The following is a 21,995-nucleotide window of genomic DNA, read 5'->3' on the forward strand; positions in this document are numbered from 1 at the left end:
ACACACACACACACACACACACACACACACACACACACACACAGAATACACTGTAATAAGCTTCAACTGCAGGTCCCTCTAACCCCTGTGAGGAACACAAAGATGGCTTAATATTCGAATAACAATTGACTACATTAATAGAAAAACTGGTGAAAATTTTTATGACCAAGTTGAAAGATACAGAAAAAGCACCTGGTAAAATTCAGTATTTATTTATGATTTTAAAAAAACCATTAGCCAATTAGAATACAAGGTAACTCATAAACTTGATAAGGAGTATTTTACAAGAAATCCCAGAGCAGACATTACACCAAGTGGTGAATTAACGGAAGCTTTTCTCCAAGGTGTTTAACACTGTAATGAAAGTCCTAGCCAGTGTATCAAGGCAAGAGAAAGAAGTAAGATATAAGGACTGAAAAAGGCACAATGAAACAATCATTATTAACAGGTGATATGACTGTGTATGTAGAAAATTCAAAACAATCCATGGATATACACTTAGAAGTAATAAATTTAGCAAAAACACTGGATACAATGTTAATTTTTTAAAAACAAATTATATTTCTCACTGCATATTTTTTAAATTAATTTTTTTAATATCTTTTCAGCGTAACAGTATTCATTGTTTTTGCACCACACCCAGTGCTCCGTGCAATCCGTGCCCTCCTTAATACCCACCACCTGGCTCCCCCAACCTCCCACCCCCTGCCCCTTCAAAATCCTCAGGTTGTTTTTCAGAGTCCATAGTCTCTCATGGTTCACCTCCCCTTCAGTTTCCCTCAACTCCCTTCTCCTCTCCATCTCCCCATGTCCTCCATGTTATTTGTTACTCTCCACAAATAAGTGAAACCATATGATAACTGACTGTCTCTGCTTGATTTATTTCACTCAGCATAATCTCTTCCAGTCCTGTCCATGTTGCTACAAAAGTTGGCTATTCATCCTTTCTGATGGAGGCATAATACTCCATAGTGTATATGGACCACATCTTCCTTATCCATTCGTCCGTTGAAGGGCATCTTGGTTCTTTCCACAGTTTGGCGACCGTGGCCATTGCTGCTATAAACAATTGGGTACAGATGGCCCTTCTTTTCACTACATATGTATCTTTGGGATAAATACCAGTAGTGCAATTGCAGGGTCATAGGGAAGCTCTATTTTTAATTTCCTGAGGACTCTCCACACTGTTCTCCAAAGTGGCTGTACCAACTGCTGCATATATTGTTATGCATGTACACATACACACACACCAGCAACAAAGAGAAAACAAAAATTTAAAAATCAATGCCATTTAAAAAAATGTCATTTATAACAGCCTTAAGAAACATCAAATACCTAGGAATACATCTAAAGACAGACTCTACCAAAACTTACAATATTACCAAGATAAACTGTAGATATAAATATGGAGGTACATACCAATTTCATGGATGGCAAGAATTAATACTTTGTAAAGATATCAACTCTATCTAGAGAGATGTTAAATTATGAATCTCTTCAGATTCACCCTATCTGGATAAAAATAATGCTGGGGGTGGGGGAGGAAGAGGGAGAATTGAGAAGCTGCTTCTAAAATTCATATAGAAATGTAAAGGGCAAAAGAATAGCCCAGGTAATGCTAAAGAAAAAAACCTGTTAGAGTACTTACACAACTGAATAGCAAGATCTAATATAAAGCTATAGTAATTACTCATAGTTGTGTTGGTACAAACAGTGTAATGTAACAGAATAGAAAGTGATCCAGTCCCATAGCCATGTTATTTAGGATAAAGGTGACATTGCAATACAGAGGAAAAAAGATGCTCTCTTCCATATATGGTACTAGGTCAATTATATATTCACACAGGAAAAAAATGGGCCTTAACTACTACCTCTCACCATATTCAAGAACCAATTCCAGATGACCTGCAGAGCTAAATATGAAAAGCAAACAAAAAACTTTTAGAAAGGAATAAATACAAAAACATCTTCAGGACTTGGGAAAGATTTCTTATACCAGAGAAAGCACTTACCATCAAAGGAAAAAATGGATAAATTGGGCTATATCAAATTTTAGAATTCTATATTTCAAAAGATACCAATAAGAGAATAGTAAAATCCAGACTGGGAAGATGTCTGCCATGTGTGTGTGTGTATGTGTGTTCTGTACCCAAGAAAAGACTTATGTCTAGCTACATAAAATATTCTCACAAATTTCATCAAGATCAAAAGCTTCTGCACAGCAAAGGAAACAGTTAACAAAACCAAAAGACAACTGACAGAATGGGAGAAGATATTTGCAAACGACATATCAGATATAGGGCTAGTATCCAGAATCTATAAAAAACTTATCAAACTCAACACCCAAAGAACAAATAATCCAATCAAGAAATGGGCAGAGGACATGAACAGACATTTCTGCAAAGAAGACATCCAGATGGCCAACAGACACATGAAAAAGTGCTCAACATCACTCGGCATCAGGGAAATACAAATCAAAACCACAATGAGATATCACCTCACACCCGTCAGAATGGCTAAAATTAACAAGTCAAGAAATGACAGATGCTGGCGAGGATGTGGAGAAAGGGGAACCCTCCTACACTGTTGGTGGGAATGCAAGCTGGTGCAACCACTCTGGAAAACAGTATGAAGTTTCCTCAAAAAGCTGAAAATAGAGCTACCCTACGACCCAGCAATCACACCAGTGGGTATTTACCCTAAAGATACAAATGTAGTGATCCGAAGGGGCACGTGCACCCGAATGTTTATAGCAGCAATGTCCACAATAACCAAACTATGGAAAGAACCTAGATGTCCATCAACAGATGAATGGATAAAGAAGTGGGGTGTGTGTGTGTGTATACACACACACACACACACACATATATATATACAAACACACACACATACACACAATGGAATAGAATACTATTCAGCCATCAAAAGAAATGAAATCTTGCCATTTGCAACGATGTGAGTGGAACTAGAGGGTATTATGCTGAGTGAAATAAGTCGAATAGAGAAAGATAATTATCATATGCTCTCCCTGATATGAGGAAGTTGAGAGGCAATGTGGGGGGTTTGGGGGGTAGGAAAAGAATAAATGAAACAAGATGGGATCGGGAGGGAGACAAACCATAAAAAACTCTTAATGTCACAAAACAAACTGAGGGTTACTGGGGGGAGGGGGGTTTGGAGAGGGGGGTGGGGTTATGGACATTGGGGAAGGTATGTGCTATGGTGAGTGCTGAAAAGTGTGTAAACCTGGAGATTCACTGACCTGTACCCCTGGGGCTAATAATACATTATATGTTAATAAAAAAATTAAAAATTAAAAAAAAAATTCTCACAAATTATAAAAGGCAAACAATTCCATTTCTTAAAAGTATACACGAAAGACTTAAACAAGCGTATAAATGAAGAAATCCAAGTACACAACAAACATGAAGATGCTCAACTTCATTAATTACCAAAGTTTAAAGTAAAACCGAAATATCATTATACATTATAAATGGCTAAAATTTTTAAATACTGAGAATATAAATGTTAGTGAAGATGTAGAGCACTGGAAGTTCTCAAATACTGCTCGTGTCATCAGTTTGTCAACCAACGCTGGAAAATGGGAAGTATTTGTTAAAGTGAAAAATATTCATAATCTCTGACAGTGACTTTCTCCTAACAAGATGCTCAACAAAATAAATATATTAGAAAGCAATGAGGAGTACTTTTTCAGTTTTTCTTTAGATGCTAGATTTAAAGGATCACAGCCATGTTTCCGAGTAGCGTTTCCCAGCCTGTGTCCTACCAGTGAGCAGTTCTGAAAGACATAGGAACTCCATAAATAAGTAACACTATGCTTAAAAAAAAAGATGCCCCCCCAAAAGTACATATATGCTTGCCAGAAGACATGGCTAGAATATTACAGCTTTATTTGTAACCACCTAGAACTAGAAACAGCTCAAATGTCCATCAGTACAACTGGTAAATTACTGCAGTATAGCCCCACAATGGATATCCATACAGTGCAAAAGCAGAACCGATAATGAATAAGCTCAACCACAAGCAACACAGTCTACATCTCACAAAAATAATTTTCAGTGAAAGAATTCAGGCACAAAGAGCACAGTATTTCTGATTCTATTCACATCAAAGTAGAAAACCAGGCAGAAATAAACTGTGTTATATGTCAAGATAATGTCTACTCCTGACGGGCAATGAAAGGGAAGGGGACTTACGGGGTTTCTGGTGCTAACAGTGTTGTTTCTAGATTTGGATGACAACTTTATAGGCATGTTCAGTTTGTGAAAATCCACTAAGCAGTATACTTGTAACATGAACACTTTTCTGTATGGGTATCATACTTTAACAAAGGTTTTACAAATGTACTCACAGGAACCACAAAGCACCATCAATTGCATATCCAATGAGTAACTACCATAAATTCTAAAATTGCATACTTTGGTCCCCATTTTTGGCCAATTAAATTGAAATTGAAAAGGAAAAAAAAAGAATGTAAGAAGTAGGAAAAAGGCAATACCAAGTAAAGAAAAATAAGAGGAAAGAAAGAAAATGAGGAAAGAGGAAGACACGAAGCAAGAGGGTGGGAAGGAAAAACAAACTGAATCAGGCTGAGGACGTGGGAAGACAATCACGTGTGACAGAGGGTTGCAGCCTTAACATGGGAAATGTTTATTAACTGCTGAACACTTAACACTTTCAATAAATATGAGTCTGAATTATTTAGGGGTTTGAAACTCAATGGTATAAAGAAGAAATCTGTGCCACAACAGCAACAAAGTTAATGTCATTCTAGGGTTCAATTAAATTAAGTCAAGGATTAGAGATGACTTACGTAATATAAACTGACCAAAGAGACCCACAGTTACAAATAAATAAATGTTTTAACATACATGAATCCAAGAACAAGTGCCACATACAGGTGACCCTTGAACAATGCCAGGGTTAGGGGTGCCAACCCCCTGCACATTTGCAAACCTGTGCTTAATCTCTGACTCGCCCAAGACTAATATCCTTCTGCTGACCAGAAGCCTTACTGATAACATATAAACAGTCAATTAACATACATTTTACATGTTACATGTATCATATATTATATTCTTAAAATAAGCAAGCCAGAGAAAAGAAAATGCTGTAAGGAAGTCATAAGAAAAAGAAAATACATTTACAGTACTTTACTTTTTTATAAAAAAAAAATCAGTGTAAGTGAACCTGATTTGCACAGTTCAAACCCAAACTCTTTTTGTTCAAGGGTCAACTGCAGTCTATACTGGATTTTTTAAATTATAGTCTTTGGGAATAGATCTTCTTTAGTTTTAAGGACTCAAAGTCCTAGAATCAACTTATTTCTACCAAGGCACATTTTTCATTTAATTTGGATAACAAACCTGTTTTAGCCTTCTTTTTCTTCTTTTTTGGTTTGGATTTTGTGTCATCTTGCATGCTGTCTTCTACATTGTCTTCCACTGAGCTTATTTTCTCATCTTGATGAGAATCTGAAGTAACTGTTCTAACTGGAGATGCTTTCTTTTGTTCACTTTCAGCTGTGTCATCAGAGATGGTCAATGTACTGCAAATACAAACCAAGTACAAGCCATTAAAAATATATTCTTCTTCTTCTTAATGATGCAGCAAACTGAACAGTGAACAGAGTCAAGGATAATCCTAAAATCAGTATTCTTTCCTGCTAGGGGATACATATATTTTATTATGCATTAAAAGGGTGAACTATCAAATTAGGTATCAATAGGTATTATTTTATATTTGGTAATGAGTTATATACCCCCGAGCCAAATTAAACTTGAGCTCTAAACTCCCAGGAAAGATGAAGTTATATATTTTATGAGCAGTAAATCTGTTTTTCTATAGGACTGATGAAAGCATCCTCACTGTGTTGCCAAGTCAACGATTAAGGAAAAAATTTCTAAATTACCTTATTTAAAAGCAAAAAAAAAAAAAGTGTTCTAAGTTTGTTCTGCTTTCAAGAGGCTTCAGATATTCAACTTTTGGTTTCTAGATAACAATTAATTATCTTTTCCAGGGGTTGGTGTGCTACCATATTTTCAGAAGGCCATTATTAAAATGAAAATGTGTTATCATGTGAACTAATAAATGCTAAGGAGTAGCAGCCTAGAGTTATAGTCATTGTAGAGAAAAACCAGCCTATTAAAGTTTGTAATTTATCAAGTAAAAAATCTGCACCTGAATAATAAAAAACTGACTTCCAATATAGTCATATTTTTAAAAAAGAGGTTGAGAAATAAAAAGATTAGAGAAATAATTCAAAATAATCATTCCAGAAAGCCATACTGTTTTATCACATCACCAAATACTATTATTTAAAGAGAACTACCCTTTGCATGCCATGGTCATGTAATCTGTGGTTTTATTTAAAATTCATGAACTCACATGTAATAGTTAAGTATGGCTTACAAGTTCATAACAGATACGGTAGCTGTAAGAAAGACTGATGGTATACTGTGGCAAGTAGCCTCTAAGATGGCCCTCAATGTTCCTTGCCTTCTGCTCTTAATATATTTGTTGAGTCCCTTCCTGTGATTGTGGGCTGGACCTAGTGACCCACTTTTAATAGATAATATATGACAAACGTAATGGATGCCACTTTGAAACCAAGATTAAAGATTAGATTCCATAAAGACTATGACTCTCTCTTTCTCAGAGCCCCTGCTCTGGGGAAGCAAGTGGCCATGTTGTGAATAGCCCACATGGAGAGACCCATGTGGCAAGGAATCAATGTCTCTGGCCAAGTCAGTCAGGACCTGAGACCTGCCAAGTACCACATGAGTGAACTTAGAAGTGGATATTCCAAGCCTTCCAACAGCTCTGTCACCTGCAGATCCTACTCCAGCCAACCCTTAAGATGACTGCACCCCCAGCTGACATGCTGACTGTAGGCCATGAGGGATCCTGAGTCAGCGGTACCCACTTAAGCCATGCTCAGATTCCTGATCCACAGAAACCGAGAGACAATAAATGTTTGTTGTTCTGCTAAGTTCTAGAGTAGCCTTTTTGTGCAGCAACAGATAGTTAATACATATAGTAACATGTTCGCCTAGCAACTCTTTTTGCTCTCCTTTTGTTACCACTAGTTATCTAGCTTTTGGTAAGAACGGAATTATTTTTGGATGAGGACGTTAGCGAAAACTGTCCCTGAAGGCCAGGGCATAATCAAATACAGAATGTTCCCACTTCAAGTTGTTTATATAGATGTGGACTGCAGAAAACAAAGCTAAGTAGTTAAAAGGTATTTTTTATCTCGTTTCCCCCAAAGAGAGACATATAAATATAAATACGATCACAGAAGCACTCACACCCCAAATGCAAACATATATGTATAAGCACCATATATAGAAAAAAATAAGTATGCTAAATTGCTTATAATGATCACCTTTAGATGGTTAGGTTACTTTCACCTTCTTTGTGTCTTTATTGTATGTTCTACAATAAGCAAATATCATTTGTATGATAAAGAAACACACTATATTCATTTTTCCAAATAAGCATTTGTAACTCCAAAAAGGGAGAGAAATTGGGTTTCTATTATTTAATAAGCAGATGTAAGTATTGAAGGGTAGAGACTTTAGAACAAGACTGCTAGGGTTTTGGCTTAGCTTCATACTGGTTCTGTGACTTAAACTTTCGAGTTTCCTTATCTGCAAAATAGGGTGATAGTGTTACTATTCCTCGTAAGGTTGTTACAAGGCATCAGTAAGTTAATTCTTATAAAGCAGTTAGCACATATTAAGGTGCTATGGAAAGTGTAACTTATTATTGTACTGGTAATGTATCCACATGAAAGATTAAGAATTTTCTTAGTGTAACTACAGGTATCACTCAGAAGCTGAGAATACTAGAGGACATTTTATATCTGTCCATGCAAAGTACCTTGTTTCACCTTTAGACGATATTGAAACTTTCTTTTTTTTCTTTATTTTTTTCTCACTGTTCAGTTTGCCATCATGCAATGAGGGATCTGAGGGAAAGTAAGTCAACTGTTCTTTGAGTTTCTTTCTTATTTTCTTCTTAATCTCCTTCGCCATTTCTTCAGCTACTTGGAGTTGGTACATTTGCAACAGTTCTTCCTCCTCATCTAAATTACCGTTTTCTCTTTCTTCATCTGCCTTCTCGCTCTTCTGATGAGCAACACCTGGCTGTGGCCTGGTCCGTGCTTTCTGATGTGTGGAATCCACCTTTTTCACAGGAGTTTCCAGTTCCATTCCTTGTGCAGTCATCTGGAATACTGTTTTCACCGCCTTTTTACTTGTCTTTCCTTGCTTTTCTTCCTCTACACTAACATCATCTGGATTTTCAGGCGTTGACTGAGGATTCCTTAGTTTGCTTTTAGTGACTTGCATGCTCTCCTCTGAGTTATTAGTGTTCGCAGGACTTACATCATCACTTCTAGTTTTTTTACTTTTCAGACGATTGCTTCTAACAGTGTCAAGCTAGGAAAAGAAAGCACAGTAACGAAGTTTCAGCCAAGCGCAGTTCAGTGACATAAAGCTAAAGCACAATGATCCGTATTCAGTGAATATTGGGAAAATAAATTCATTTTTTTACTTGAACACACTAATAGCATTCTAGACCATCTCATTAGCACTAGCCTAGTTTATGCTCTTGGCATTAGACTCATAATTTCTGAGAGTAACCTCAGATTAAATGAGATAATTAACATGGAGAAAAATACTTAATGACTTTTCAGAAGTGAATAAATTGCTCACATCTCAAATGTTAATTTTCTCTTTGGCAGAATGATCCATACTATAATTATAAGATATTTGAGAAATTGCTAAAGGAGCCACAGAGTTAAAGCATTTCAGGTTTCCCAACAGAAAACACACCCAGGTCATTCATTTTGCTCATAATTATACTGTAAAATCAAAAGTCTGTAATTCAGAATTACCCTACAATTAATCCAAATACATCATTGAAAATGCTGCCCAATATTAAATATTATCAAATTAGGTCAAATGACAGAATAAACACACCAGTATATATTTCTCTAATCAAAATTATTTTAAATGAGATTTTTTAATAAAAAAGGCTAGATGCAGCCACTCTGGAAAACAGTAGAGAGGTTCCTCAAAAAGTTGAAAATAGAGCTACCCTACAACCCAGCAACTGCACTACTGGGTATTTACGCTAAAGATAGAAATGTAGTGATCCGAAGGGGCATGTGCACCCGAATGTTTATAGCAGCAATGTCCACAATAGCCAAACTATGGAAAGAACATAGATGTCCATCAACAGATGAAAGAAGATGTGGTATATACATACAATGGAATACTATGAGGCATCAAAAAACCCAAAATTTTGCCATTTGCAACGACATGGATAGAACTAGAGGGTATTAAGCTAAGCAAAATTAGTCAGAGAAAGACAATTATCATATGATCTCACTGATATGACGAATTTGAGAGACAAGACAGAGGATCATAGGGGAAGGGAAGGAAAGTGAAGCAAGACAAAACCACAGAGGGAGACAAACCATAAGAGACTCTTAATCTCAGGAAACAAACTGAGGGCTGCTGGAGGGAAGAGGGGGGTGAAAGGGATTGGGTGGCTCGGTGATGGACATTGGGGAAGGTATGTGCTATGGTAAGTGCTGTGAATTCTGTAAGACTTATGATTCACAGACCTTTACCCCTGAAGCAAATAACACATTACATGTTAATTAAAATAAATAAATAAATAAATAAATAGGTAGATAATTTGTTACAGAACCCCTCCAATATAAATAAATAAATAGCCCACTGGAGACTGCTACTACTGGGTTAAGCTTAAAAGAACTAGCATACATAAAGTGCATGCTTTCTGAAATATCTACTAATAAAAAATCACAGGTTTTTAATATAAGAATCTGTACTTTTAGAAAATTTATTTTTAAGATCTTATAAGGCTTTTATAGTTTCTGTATATGAAATGCTTATTAATTTGTTTGTTCTGCAGTATTTTCTGATGTGTTTCTAGGCTATAACAGATGATTTTTGCATACTTGTTCACTTTCAATTGACTGGCACAGATAGCATTACTATTTGGAATATCAAGTATAAGTCCTTGCCCTCCTCACTGGGAGTCATACATTTGCTCACACTACACACTGGTGTATCAAGGAAGCCATACCATTCAGCTGTCATGAATATAAGCTCCGGAGTCATAAGGATCTGGATTCACTACTTAATAGTTGTAAGATCTTGGGTAAGTTCCTTAATCTCTGTTCTCCGATCTATACTCACGTGACAGGATTCCTGCGAGATAAGGTGAAGTAAGTGCGCAGAGCACTTAGCATAGTCCCTGGTATGTAGTAGAGACAAATATTAGGTGAAGAAAAGCTATGATAATGCTATTTACATTTCTTGTCTAATTATATTTACTAAAACTTCAAGAATATTATATTCTTGAGATAAAGAGATCTTTCCTTATGGATCCTGATTTTGAAGGAAGTACTTATTGGTGAGGTATCTTTAGGTCATCAGGGGACTACCCTCCGTTCTCAAAGGAGGCCCTGGAAGCTCCTGAAATCAGACACAATAAGCCATGTGTATGCACCTCAGAAGGTACATAATTATCACTTACATGAACACCAAATTTTTTTTTCAAAAATCACTAGTAACCTCTAAGTAAAATATTACGGCTTTTCCCTTACTTTTATGCAATCATATGGTTTTCATTCAACTTATTTGTACTGATTTACTGATGCTGACTTATAGCCAATTTTTAAGATATTCTTTTTAAAAACTAATTAATTTATTAGTTTATTTGAGAGAGAGAATGTGTGTGTGCATGGGGGAGCATTGGGGGAGAGAGAGAGACTCTTAAGCAGACTTCATGCCCCACATAGGGCTTGATATGGAGATCATGACCCTGAGATCATGACCGGAGCCAAAACCAAAACGTTGGACCTCAACTGACGGAGCCACTCAGGTGCCCCAATGCTATTTTCTTGAGTTCTTAGGGAGAAAACCTATTTTGGCTAAGACAAATATTTTCTCAACATATGGTTAAATTTCTTTTGCTCATATTTATTTAAGCTTTTTGTTCTTTCAATATATTCATAATTGAGAAAATTCTGTTTCTTTTTAGATTTGTATATATTTTTGCCAACTTTTAGTTTTAAACTTTATGTCATTTTGTTTGATCTGTCAATGTTGCAAGCTTAACACCTGACATTTTAAAAAATTATTTTAGAGTTTGCTTTTTGAAATAGGAAACTTAAACTGTTTACATTTATTTTTATGACTAACAGTTCATTCTTTTTTTTTTTTTTAAAGATTTACTTATTTGAGATAGAGTGTGCATGCACAGGGGGAGGGGCAGAGGGAGAGGTAGAGAAAATCTCAAGCCGACTCCCTGCTGAGCACAGAGCCCAACCCAGGGCTCCATCTCACCACCCTGAGATCATGACCTGAGCTGAAATCAAGAGTCAGACATTTAACCAACTGAGCCACCCAGTCACCCCTAAAAGTTTATTCTTAAATTTCTTCTTTCACTACCTTTGTTCCTTTTTAAAAAAGTCTGTTGTGTTCACTTGTTCGTTTCTTTCTTTCTTTCTTTCTTTTTATCTTTCTTAAGATTTTATTTATTTATTTGATGGAGAGAGACACACAGAGAGAGAGAGGGAACACAAGCAGGGGGAGTGGGAGAGAGAGAAGCAGGCTTCCTGCCCAGCAGTGAGCCAGATGCAGGGCTTGATCCCAGGACCCCAGGATCATGACCTGAGCTGAAGGCAGACGCTTAACGACTGAGCCACCCAGGCACCCATTTTCTCTTGACATCTGATGACTCTGAAAGTAAAATAATCAATTTTACATAGTACTTGTTTCACTTATTTTGAACTCCAGGATGAAGTAACTTCTGACTACACTTTAGGTAAAAGTAATCGTTACAGGACTTTTTTTTGCTCTGCAAGCTAGGAAAAGATTTGCCCAATGTTTTAAAACAATGTTCCTGTTATCTCACATTATCACAGGTACATTATGTAATATAAATTTTCAGTAATTATTTTTGGCACAAATAATAAAGTTCTATATGTTTAACTGGTCTCAAAAGACTCATGCAGATATATTTTCAGACCATAAATTCTCTATTCTTACATTCTTAATTTTGATTAATGTTTCTGGAAATGGTACTACATATTCAAATAATACACATTCAACAGTTTTCTTTTTTTCAGGGAGGGAACACTTACAATAATTCTCTGTTCATTCTCATGTTCACTACTGACCTCACAAACAACTGACACTTAGGTCATTGGATTTCTTGTGATACAATTTTTCCCTCAATACTATACAGATATTGTTTTATTGTCTTCTGGATTTAGTGTTTTCTGAGAGAGGCCTGAAATGTACCAGATGTGTCTTTTTCTGTTGAGATACTTGCAAAATTAACTTTTCTCCTGAAATTACAAAGTTCTAAATATAGTTCTCATCTCATAAATTTTACCCAGAATGCAAGATAGACTCATCTCCTCCTAGATCTTTCTGTTAATCTCAAGAAGGTTTTTTTCACCATGCTCTTTCTACTGTTTCTGCTCCATTAGCATTGTCTGGGAACACTTACTTAAAGGTCAAATATTTCTATAGGTTTTCATTACTTACTTCATTTTAGTTTTAGCCATTTCTTCTCATGGGAGAATGCCTCAAATTCATCTTCCTTATCGCTAATTAGATTTTTCCATGGTACCAATTCTACTGTTTTAGGCTGAAGACCCAGTTTTTAAAGAGCAACTAAAGGCAGAGCACGGAGAGACTATAATTTTAAATCCCCCTTACTCTACTGCTGGCTTTAAGGCTCTGGCAAAACATTTAACATCTTTGTTAAGTGGTTTTTCTGTTCTGATGTTTATAAAACGTCTCATGCAAAATAAGAGCCCCACTACCTATGTTTCGTGATTAACATGAGAATCAGAAACAGCATTTGCAAAATTCTTATCACAGTGCCTAACAGATTATTGAAAAATAATAAGGTGAATCTGCATTATTATGAATTCTCTTAGTACAGCCTTTTCCTTGTTCCTTTTCTTATTTCAGCCAGCTTCCCTTCCAATCTCAGCCTGCCTGTTCTGTACATATTTTTGTTCTGATGAGGTCCCATCTCTTCATATGTTATTCAAAGAGGTTCTACTGGGTTATGGTTAAGAGACTGGGCTCTGTAGCCAGATTGTTAGAGTTTGAATTCTGGTTCTGCCACCAACTTTGCAAATTTAGGCAGTTATTCAACCTCTCTGTGATCCAGTCTCCTTAACTAAAATGGAATAAAACCTCATCATTTCATGTTATTAAAAACTAGTGAATATACATAATATGTTTAGAAGTGCTTGAAAGATAGGAAGCACTGTTATCTAGTAAATAAAAAGAGGTTTACTTTATTTCCTAAAGTAAATCATTTCAAAAATATTTTGTTTTCCTGTAAGTCCTCCAGGAATAGTCCCCTTCTTCTGAGCTAAAAAATCTCTTCCTATTTTTTCTTAGGATACTCATCTCTGATAAAGGCGGTGTCTGAATGGCCTGCTATGTACCAAAAGAGGCGAGGTAGATTATCTTTAGTCACCTCACATGTTCCCAACATCTAACTGGACAATAGCTAAATGGACATCTCCTCTGCCCATTTTTTGGTTATCCATTCAATTGAGCATTCCCGGCCTAAACAGCATCTAGTTCATGCTCACAAAGTCCAGTTCACAAAGCCCAGTAAGAGAAAACATGAGGTTCTACTTTGAGTCCTTAAAAATATACAATTGTTTCCAGGGTTTTTTCTGTTTTTGCCCAATGTATATCACCTACCCAAGGGGAGGGCATATGCCAATATGCAATGTTCCATCCTCCATATCCCACTACTCCCTATCATACTCATACAAGTACCACCGGGAGAAGCGCATTATACAAATGCGCAGCATCCAATATGGAAGACCTAATCTGCCCAATTCCACCAGGAGTTCTAAATTGGTATGCAACAGTAAACAGCTGTACTACAAACCTCTCACATGTGTGCAGCTGGATTCTGGCCAGTGTTAGTACTTATTTTTGTCTCACTTGAGAATATATACTATCATGTCGATGGCTGCCAGAGAGAATATTAGAATGAAGAGGTCACATGGCAAAATTCAGAATAGGGTAAAATCTGCAACAAGTAAAATATAAGCTATACATAACTAATAAAACTCTAGCCAAAGAAATACTATGTACCAATTACCAGAACATGCATGAAGTTATTTGCGCCTGTGTGTGTGTGTGTGTGTGTGTGTACATAACAGATTATGGTCAAAGGAATAAAAGGTCCAACTAATATAGCAAGACAGATCTGAAGAGTGAATAGTACATTAACCGTGGATACTATTACAGACTCTATAATATTCTGGAATCAGATTGTAGTCAATTGTTGATCTGTTTAGTACTGGTGAGTTTGGCATTTTTAATCTCTTCAACTGTGCTGCCAAAACCTGTCATTTGAACGTGTACCTCAAATACAAAAAGATAATTACTGCCTTCAGATTCCAGTGACTTCACCTGGTTCTGCTGGGTAGAATCAGATCAATCAGTCTAAATAAAGACAAGCCGCTGAATATCTGGAGTAACATATTACTCCCTAAATTCTTCACAATTCTGGATTAAAAAACCTTCATTTTCTTTAAAAATGTGTACTATGTTGGCCACTTGAGTTTGCCCATTCTCTCAGCACTCTCATCATTTTGTCTACATTATTTTGGTAGCATAGCACTGAATATTGAACTCAGTATCCCAAGAGTCATACAGATTCTAACATAAGCTTTTTATACCATGTGCTATTGACTATGACATAGATATACTATTTTCAATTTCCAAAGTTCCTCAGAATTTTAATACCAAAGTCATAATTTCATGCAGATATATGTCATCATTACCAAATGATCGATTACTCACTGCAATTTTTTCTCCAGATTTGTCCATTTTTTTCTTCAGTTTTTTTCTTTCATCAGTGAGCTCATTGTGGGTCTTAAGCAATTCCTCAAAGCGAACTTTGGTTTTTACCTTGGCTTCACTCTCCACTGCAAAGATAAAGACTCCTGTCATTTTCTAAACAACTCTATGATAACAGGTATCTGCTATATGCTAGCAGATGTTAAAGAACATAGTCTTGTAAATATCGGTATGAGTTCTTCAGCTACTTTAGAACTAACCAGTTCTTCCTTTGTAAAACTTTTCTTTTGGCTTTGGTGACACCACACTCACCTGAATCCCTCTTACCTTTTGGGCTACTCCCTTTAAAAGTTTCCTTTACTAAGTTAAGTTTCCACTTGTGACTCATGATAGCATCTACCACTGTTAGGTGGCTTTAAGCAAGTTACTTAACAACTCTAAACTTCATCTTTGTTATCTGTAAAATCAGAATAATTCTATATCAAAGATCATTTGCATGAAGAATGGCTAACACTTGCCTAGGCAATAATCAGCATACCATAAATACAAAAAGCTGAAAGTTATTTTTTTTCTTTAAAACATAAGTCAGATCATGTTATTCCCTTGCTTAAGACCTTGCCAGTTTCCCACTTCACTTAGGACAAAATGATTCCTTCACACGCCCTACAGCGTTCTCATTTCCTAGCCTGCCTACCTCTACAGCTTGAAACCAAGAGAAACAGCCCCTTAGATCCCTACATTCTAGCCATTCTGCCCTTCTCACTCCTCCACCAGAATAAGCACCTTCCCATGTTAAGCTGCTTCTACCTGGTGTAAACTTCCTCTAACTTCTCAGCTATCTGGTGTTAAGCTGCCTGTTCAAATGTTGCCTTAAAAGTGGAACACTTCCTGACAATCTCATCTGAATTTCCCCATTCTTCACATGGCAGACTGTTCTTTTTCTTCACAGCATCTAACACAGCTTGAAACCATATAATTACTTGTATATCTACACAAATAATTATATTGTCTCTGTCTCGCCCACTACACTATGCTACCATCCCTACTATTTTCATGAGATCTAGCACAGTGTACTTACTCAATAAACATGTCCTAATGCTGAATAAATGCTGAATGAATGGATGATTGCCCCAGAGCAGGTGATGGCAGATTACGGCCTACAGGGCAGTCATCTACTCTTATACATAAAAGTTTACTGAAACACAGCCATGCCCACTCTGTTAAGAATTCTTATGGATGCTTTTATGCTTCAATGGCACATGTGAGCAATTATAGCAGAGAATAAACCTAAAATATTTACTAGCTTTCCCTTTATGAAAAAGTTGCTATTACCTGCTCTAGAGTAAACCATCCATTTTGATAATAAGGAATAAAAACTCACCATTGCTATAATGATTATTTACCTTCTCCAGTGAAGTCCCAAACTGCCATCTAATACATACTAACCTTAATACCTAACATTAAATAGAAAATTGATAAAAAACATAAAAAACAAAATAAGAAAATAAAATAAATAGAAAATTGATTAAAAAACCATAAAAAATAAAAGAAATAAGAAAATAAAATAAATAGGAAATTGAATATCAAACTATTAATTATCTAATTGTAGTATTTGGTTAATGTATTTATTAATAAATCAAAGAACCCCTTAAAATAATTCAAACTTTAAAATAAGTAAATAAATAAAATGTATTACAGATATAAATTTCATAAAAGTCTTACCAGTGGGCATCTCTCAGCTTTACGGAGAGCACGGAGTTATAATGTAAAGCAATGACTCAATCAGGATCCTATTAAAACAACGAGAATTTATTTATAGTAGGGAATTTGCAAATAAAAAATTACAAAACATTTTTCACACAAGATTATGTGATGATTTGTCTAAGCTACCTCATCAGGTTTATACCAATAAAGCTAAATTCTCTTATCCAGTCTTATGTATATGACTTAAAGTACATATGATTAGTTTAGAGTCTGAAGAAAAGTAAAGAAAACTGGATCATATTTGAATAAAATATGTATTTGAAACAAAAAACTTTTAAAAATCTTGAAAGGCAATAAATATGTACTTAATATGTTAATGTACTTTTAAAAGTGTTTTAAGTGAAAAATAAACATTTCGATGTACTTTTAAGAAAACAAACTCCACCCAAGAATTGACTTTCCCAAGAGCATGCACTATTAAATTAGTAAAATATGCTTGTAGGTAGCATATTCACAGACAATGCATTTAGACACTTTTGTACCTGCCACTAAAAATGTTGCAGTAGAAAAGGTTAAGCATAAGCATTTGTACTATCTTCCTCAAATATAATGGGTGTGTATTATTACATATCAAAACCCGGGATAAACTCAGTATATGTATTCCTGAATTTCCAATTTTACTTAAAGATGAGGGTGTATGTCCAAAACAAACATATTAATGTCCAAATTATAACACAATATTCACACATTTTTAAGAATAAAACAGAAGACTGTAAAAAAAAATAAAAACATAATTTGAGTTGGCTGAGCAATTATCTGTTAAGGCTCCAGATCCCTGGGGATCCACGTTCTGGTTCCTCTAATATCATGGGTACTCTGGACAGAAAAGTCTGAGAAGAAAGGCTAAAAAGGTAAGAAAGATTATACACATATACTTATTTATGTGGGTTAACTCATATAACAATTTTCTGGTACACAGACAAAATAGATATCACTAAATTCACACAGTAAAGACTCCTGTGCTTTATGGATGGGAGCCCGAATGTATTCTTCCTAGTAGATACACACCTAAGAAGTATTGGTCATCTACTTTCCAATCTACCCCAAATTAGAAAAGAGAGAAGATGTAAACCTAACTGTATCAGAAATTGAAACCTGAAAGCACCTAAGTAGAAAAAATATAAACCAAATAATAATGACTTAATATTTATATATTCCGTGGTCATTCAATATATAGGAAAACAGCTGAACTATATGACTATGAGTCACTAAGAAAAGTGACTTACTTATATTCAGCTTGATTTGCTTACCATTAAACAAAAAAATTATGGTACTTATGGTATTTTAGACATTTCAGAAAGATTAAATAAAAACTACTGACAGTGCAGGACAAAGAGTCAAGAATGATTCTCATTTTCTGAAAATAGAATACTTAGGCCAGTAGTATCATTTTTTGGAATACAGGACAAGTATAATGGATAAGTTTAAAACCCAAGTCCTGGAATTAGTCTCAAACAGTTAATTGTGTGACCTTAGGAATTTGTTTCCTCATCTGTAAAATCAGCCTACCAGTACATATTCAAAAGGTTGTTATAAGGGTCAAATGATTTAAAATAATGTCTTAAAAAACAAACAAACACCAGTGAACACCTGTTATGACTGTAATAGATACTTCTTATGGGGACACTCAGTGAGCTTAGTGGGGCATGTTAGCTGGGTATCTGAGGGGCACTAGCCAGCTACAAGCACTGGCTCAGTGTCACACCCCTAGATTCAAATCCCAGTTCTACTTGCCAGTAAATTAACTTCTGGACCTCAATTTCCTAATCTTTCAAAAGAGAGTAACAATAATAAATCACTCATAAGGTTTTTGTACAGATTAAGTGAGAATATGCAAATAAAACAGCACAATGCCTGGAACATGGCAAGCCCTTTGAAAATGACAGCTATTATCACTGTATATTTGTTTATGTGTATAATCAGGTTGTTTGGTAGGCATTAGAATATAGTAATCCAGCAAGTAGGCTAAAGATTTGAGAACTAGGCTTTATATCTGTGGTGGTTTCAGGGAAAAAGTGACAAAGACAGAATTCTGGGAGCCCAAAAATAAAGCAAAGGACATCAAAGAGAGAGGTGAAAGCTCGAAGAGAGAGGTAACCAAGGGAAAGAAGTTTGTTGTTGTTGTTGTTGTTGTTGTTAGAGACAGAAAGAGAGAGAGCGGGGGGGGGGGTGGCGGAGAGGAAGCAAGGTGCAGAAGGAGAAGGAGAGACAATTTCAGACAGGCGCCATGCTAGATCTTAAGACCCTGAAATCATGACCTGAGCGGGTATTAGGAGTCAGATGCTTAAGCAACTGAGCCTCCAGGTGCCCCCCAAAGAAAAAGAATTTTAAGAAAGAAGTTTTCTATCACTGTGTGGTACCAAGTTGTAAAGAGTGTCTGCTGGATCTACAGTCCAATCAGCAAGTCACATGTTTGCAAAGCTGTTTGTGCAGGGGTGGAAATCTGGTGGCAACAGGTGGAGGGATGAATGGAAGGTGAGACCCATGGGGCTAATTCTTTCCACGATTCTGCTTCCTACTGACTTCCCTCACCCTCAAAGGCAGGGACATGATACAGCAGCTTTGAGGGATTAAAAAAAAAACTATGGAAAGATTTTACTTTTTTTCTTAAGATTGTTTCCATGCTTCTATCACCTTATCCTTTTAAAAAATAAATCATCCTCTTCATTGCAAGCAGAAGAAATGTACTAAAATACAAATGCAATGGTATCATTTCTTTGTTTAAATCTCTTCACTAGATTTCAGTCACTTACTGGAAAAAAATTGGAAGTCCATACCATTGGGGGGGGTCAAGGCTATTTATGAAATGACTCATTCCCCAGCCACATTTCCACACACATTCTGAATTCTAACCATGTGAAATACTTTTAGGCTCTCAATTGTGCCAAACGCCTTCCTGCCTTTAAACCATTACACACCCACCTCTTTCTCCTGAGATATGCCCTTCTTCTGTCACTCCAACAAACTCCTAACTATCCTTTAATGCTAAACGCAGATTGTATCTTCTCTGGGAGCACTCTACCCTCAAGGGGCAGTTAAATACTTTCCTGTCCTCCCACAGTGCCTTGAGCTCCATACCTCCCTCTCTACTTCAGTACTTTATTTTCACCCTGGTAAAATGTTCTATGACCCAGGAAATTAAAATGGTACCTACTTTATTGTAAAGAGAAAAGGAAATACTGAAAAGCAAAGTGATCAGCACAGTGGCTGGCACACTGTAGGTGCTCAATAAAATAACTTTATATCTATTATTATAGTACTAAATATAAGTGTGCAATAAAATAAAATACACCAATACAATACATAATGTAGTGACATTATTTACTATTACTTAGTAGTTCAATGAACAGTTGAACAAACACTAATACTACTTAATATGGCAAATACATTACAGAAATAATCATTTCCAAACAATGTGTCCCATAGCAAATACATTATAGAATTAATGACTAATATTTGGTTAGTAACATCACTGGCAAAAATAAGGTCAAACTTAAAATGACATCCCTGAGCCTCATATATACGATTATTTTAAAGATTCTCCCTCACAAACCCTTTTATAAGAGACGCTGAGAAATACTAACTAGGAAAATTAACAATACATTTCATCTCATTTTTCTTTTTCTCTAAACATCTGATTACCGGCCAATAAATGTCTAAAGATCAAAGGGAGAAGCAGCAGAGGCTTGGATAATTCACCCTTTAGCTGAATTTTATAGCACAGGAAAAAAAAAACTAACGAAAACCCTGTATACATAATTGAACCGATAAATCAAGATACTCTCCATAAACAAACAAGAGTCTAAATATGGTTTTAAAAACTTCTGGTATTTGGATTTTTCAAATACTTTTTGAAATTTCCCAGAGTTCTCAGAACGACAATCTCTTCCTTGAAACTCCAAGCAGTAACAGCAAAATAATGCGACGTGAAAAAAATTGTTAGCATCCTTTTTTCAAAAAAGTAAAAGCCACACACTGCAGTTTGTTTCCACAGTAATGCTGAAATACACATTGGTAGCGATTCTAAATAGTTCACTCTTTTTTGTTCGTATACAGATCGACATGACTCTTACAAACGTTAACACACTTATCACCTTTTCTCGGATATAATTAAGAAGGCATTTCACAGGTTCGAGGTTCAGCACCAAGCTGACACCCTACAAGGAAATAAACGTATTTAGTGCATGTCTGAGTTAAACGCTTTTAAGCCAGAATCCGGAGTAGGAAAGGCAAAGACTGCATTTCCTCCACGGCGGATCTGGACACCGCGCCGAGGACTCACGAGACAAGAGCCCAGGGAAGGGAGCGGGAAAGTACTTAGAGCTAGGAACTACCTCCGATGGCTCCACGGCACTGGGCGGGTCAGCCCTCGGTGGCGCCGCACCGCCCCCGTCCCGCCCCCCCAGCGCACCGCCTCCGCGCTTTAGGACCTGACCAGTCCCCCTAGCCGCCGCCCCCTCTAAGAGGGCCCAGGCAGGCCAAGCGCCCGGCTCGGGCTCCCGCCACCAGTAGGCCTGCAGCGTACTCACGGAGAACAGAGTCCAGAGCGGCCGACAGTCCGTCCCGCCGGAGCCGACACTGGGACTGTGCGAAGCGGATCTCTGCGCCGCCGGGAGCCAGGCACCCACGTAGCCACCCTAGCAGCCAGCCACTCCGGCTCTGAGAGCCCACCGGGTGGCGCAGTGCGGCCGCCGCCCGCTGACGTCAGTCCCTGCCTACGCCTCCGTTCCCACGACAACCCATGCGGCCCGAGCTCCCGGCCTGGACCGCGGCGGGGCCTTGACGCCCCTCCACGGCCCCGCCCCCGCGCCGCGGACGCCGGGGCCCGGAGCTGCGGCAGTGTCGCGCTTGCGGAGGTGATGCGCGCGCCGCGCCCGCGGGCCTTCAGGCTGCGGTCGGGCACGCGCTCCGGCGGCCGCGCGCGGGACTCCTCGTGCGCGTGTAGGAAGCGCGAGGCCGCGGTCCTCCGAAGAAATACGTTCCCTAGCGCCAGGGAGACCTGCGAATGCGTAGGGTCTGAGCCCGTCCGGTCGTCACCGCCGAGAAAGTGTTCTCAGAACTGGAGCCAGCGCTGGAGAAAAAAACGAGAGGGGCCAGAGATAGGGAGGCAGTCGTGGAACCCGCCAAGGCCGAGAAGCGTGAATGAGGCAAAGCCGCAGGCACGCCACCTCCCAAGCGATCGCGCCCACAAAATGAAACATCCTTTTAAACGCGGAGAATATAGACCAAACCTTAACGAAAAAAATGTTCGTAATTCGTGTGGCGCTGTGTTATCACACCAAATGTTTAAAGCAAAACAAACAAAAAAAAAACCCT

At 37.3% G+C, this 21,995-nt stretch overlaps 1 protein-coding gene across 2 annotated transcripts in view; it reads right to left on the reverse strand.

Annotated features, from left to right (window-relative positions):
• The window catches only part of LOC111147750 (Abelson helper integration site 1), a 206,142-nt gene extending 184,805 nt beyond the window's left edge, over window positions 1-21,337 (reverse strand). For both annotated transcript variants that reach the window (XM_022503972.1, XM_022503971.1), the window contains exons 1-6: window positions 21,209-21,337; window positions 20,774-20,836; window positions 16,638-16,705; window positions 14,919-15,043; window positions 7,906-8,465; window positions 5,388-5,569 (exon numbers count right to left, since the gene is read on the reverse strand). In XM_022503972.1, the coding sequence (XP_022359680.1) occupies window positions 5,388-5,569; window positions 7,906-8,465; window positions 14,919-15,043; window positions 16,638-16,647 (877 nt within the window). In that variant the 5' untranslated portion in view covers window positions 16,648-16,705; window positions 20,774-20,836; window positions 21,209-21,337. The remainder of the gene's footprint in view (window positions 1-5,387; window positions 5,570-7,905; window positions 8,466-14,918; window positions 15,044-16,637; window positions 16,706-20,773; window positions 20,837-21,208) is intronic.
• Between the last annotated feature and the right edge of the window lie 658 nt (window positions 21,338-21,995).

The sequence above is a fragment of the Enhydra lutris genome, unplaced genomic scaffold (assembly GCF_002288905.1).
Source record: "Enhydra lutris kenyoni isolate GAN:26980312 unplaced genomic scaffold, ASM228890v2 scaffoldscaffold17, whole genome shotgun sequence".
NCBI lineage: Eukaryota > Metazoa > Chordata > Mammalia > Carnivora > Mustelidae > Enhydra > Enhydra lutris.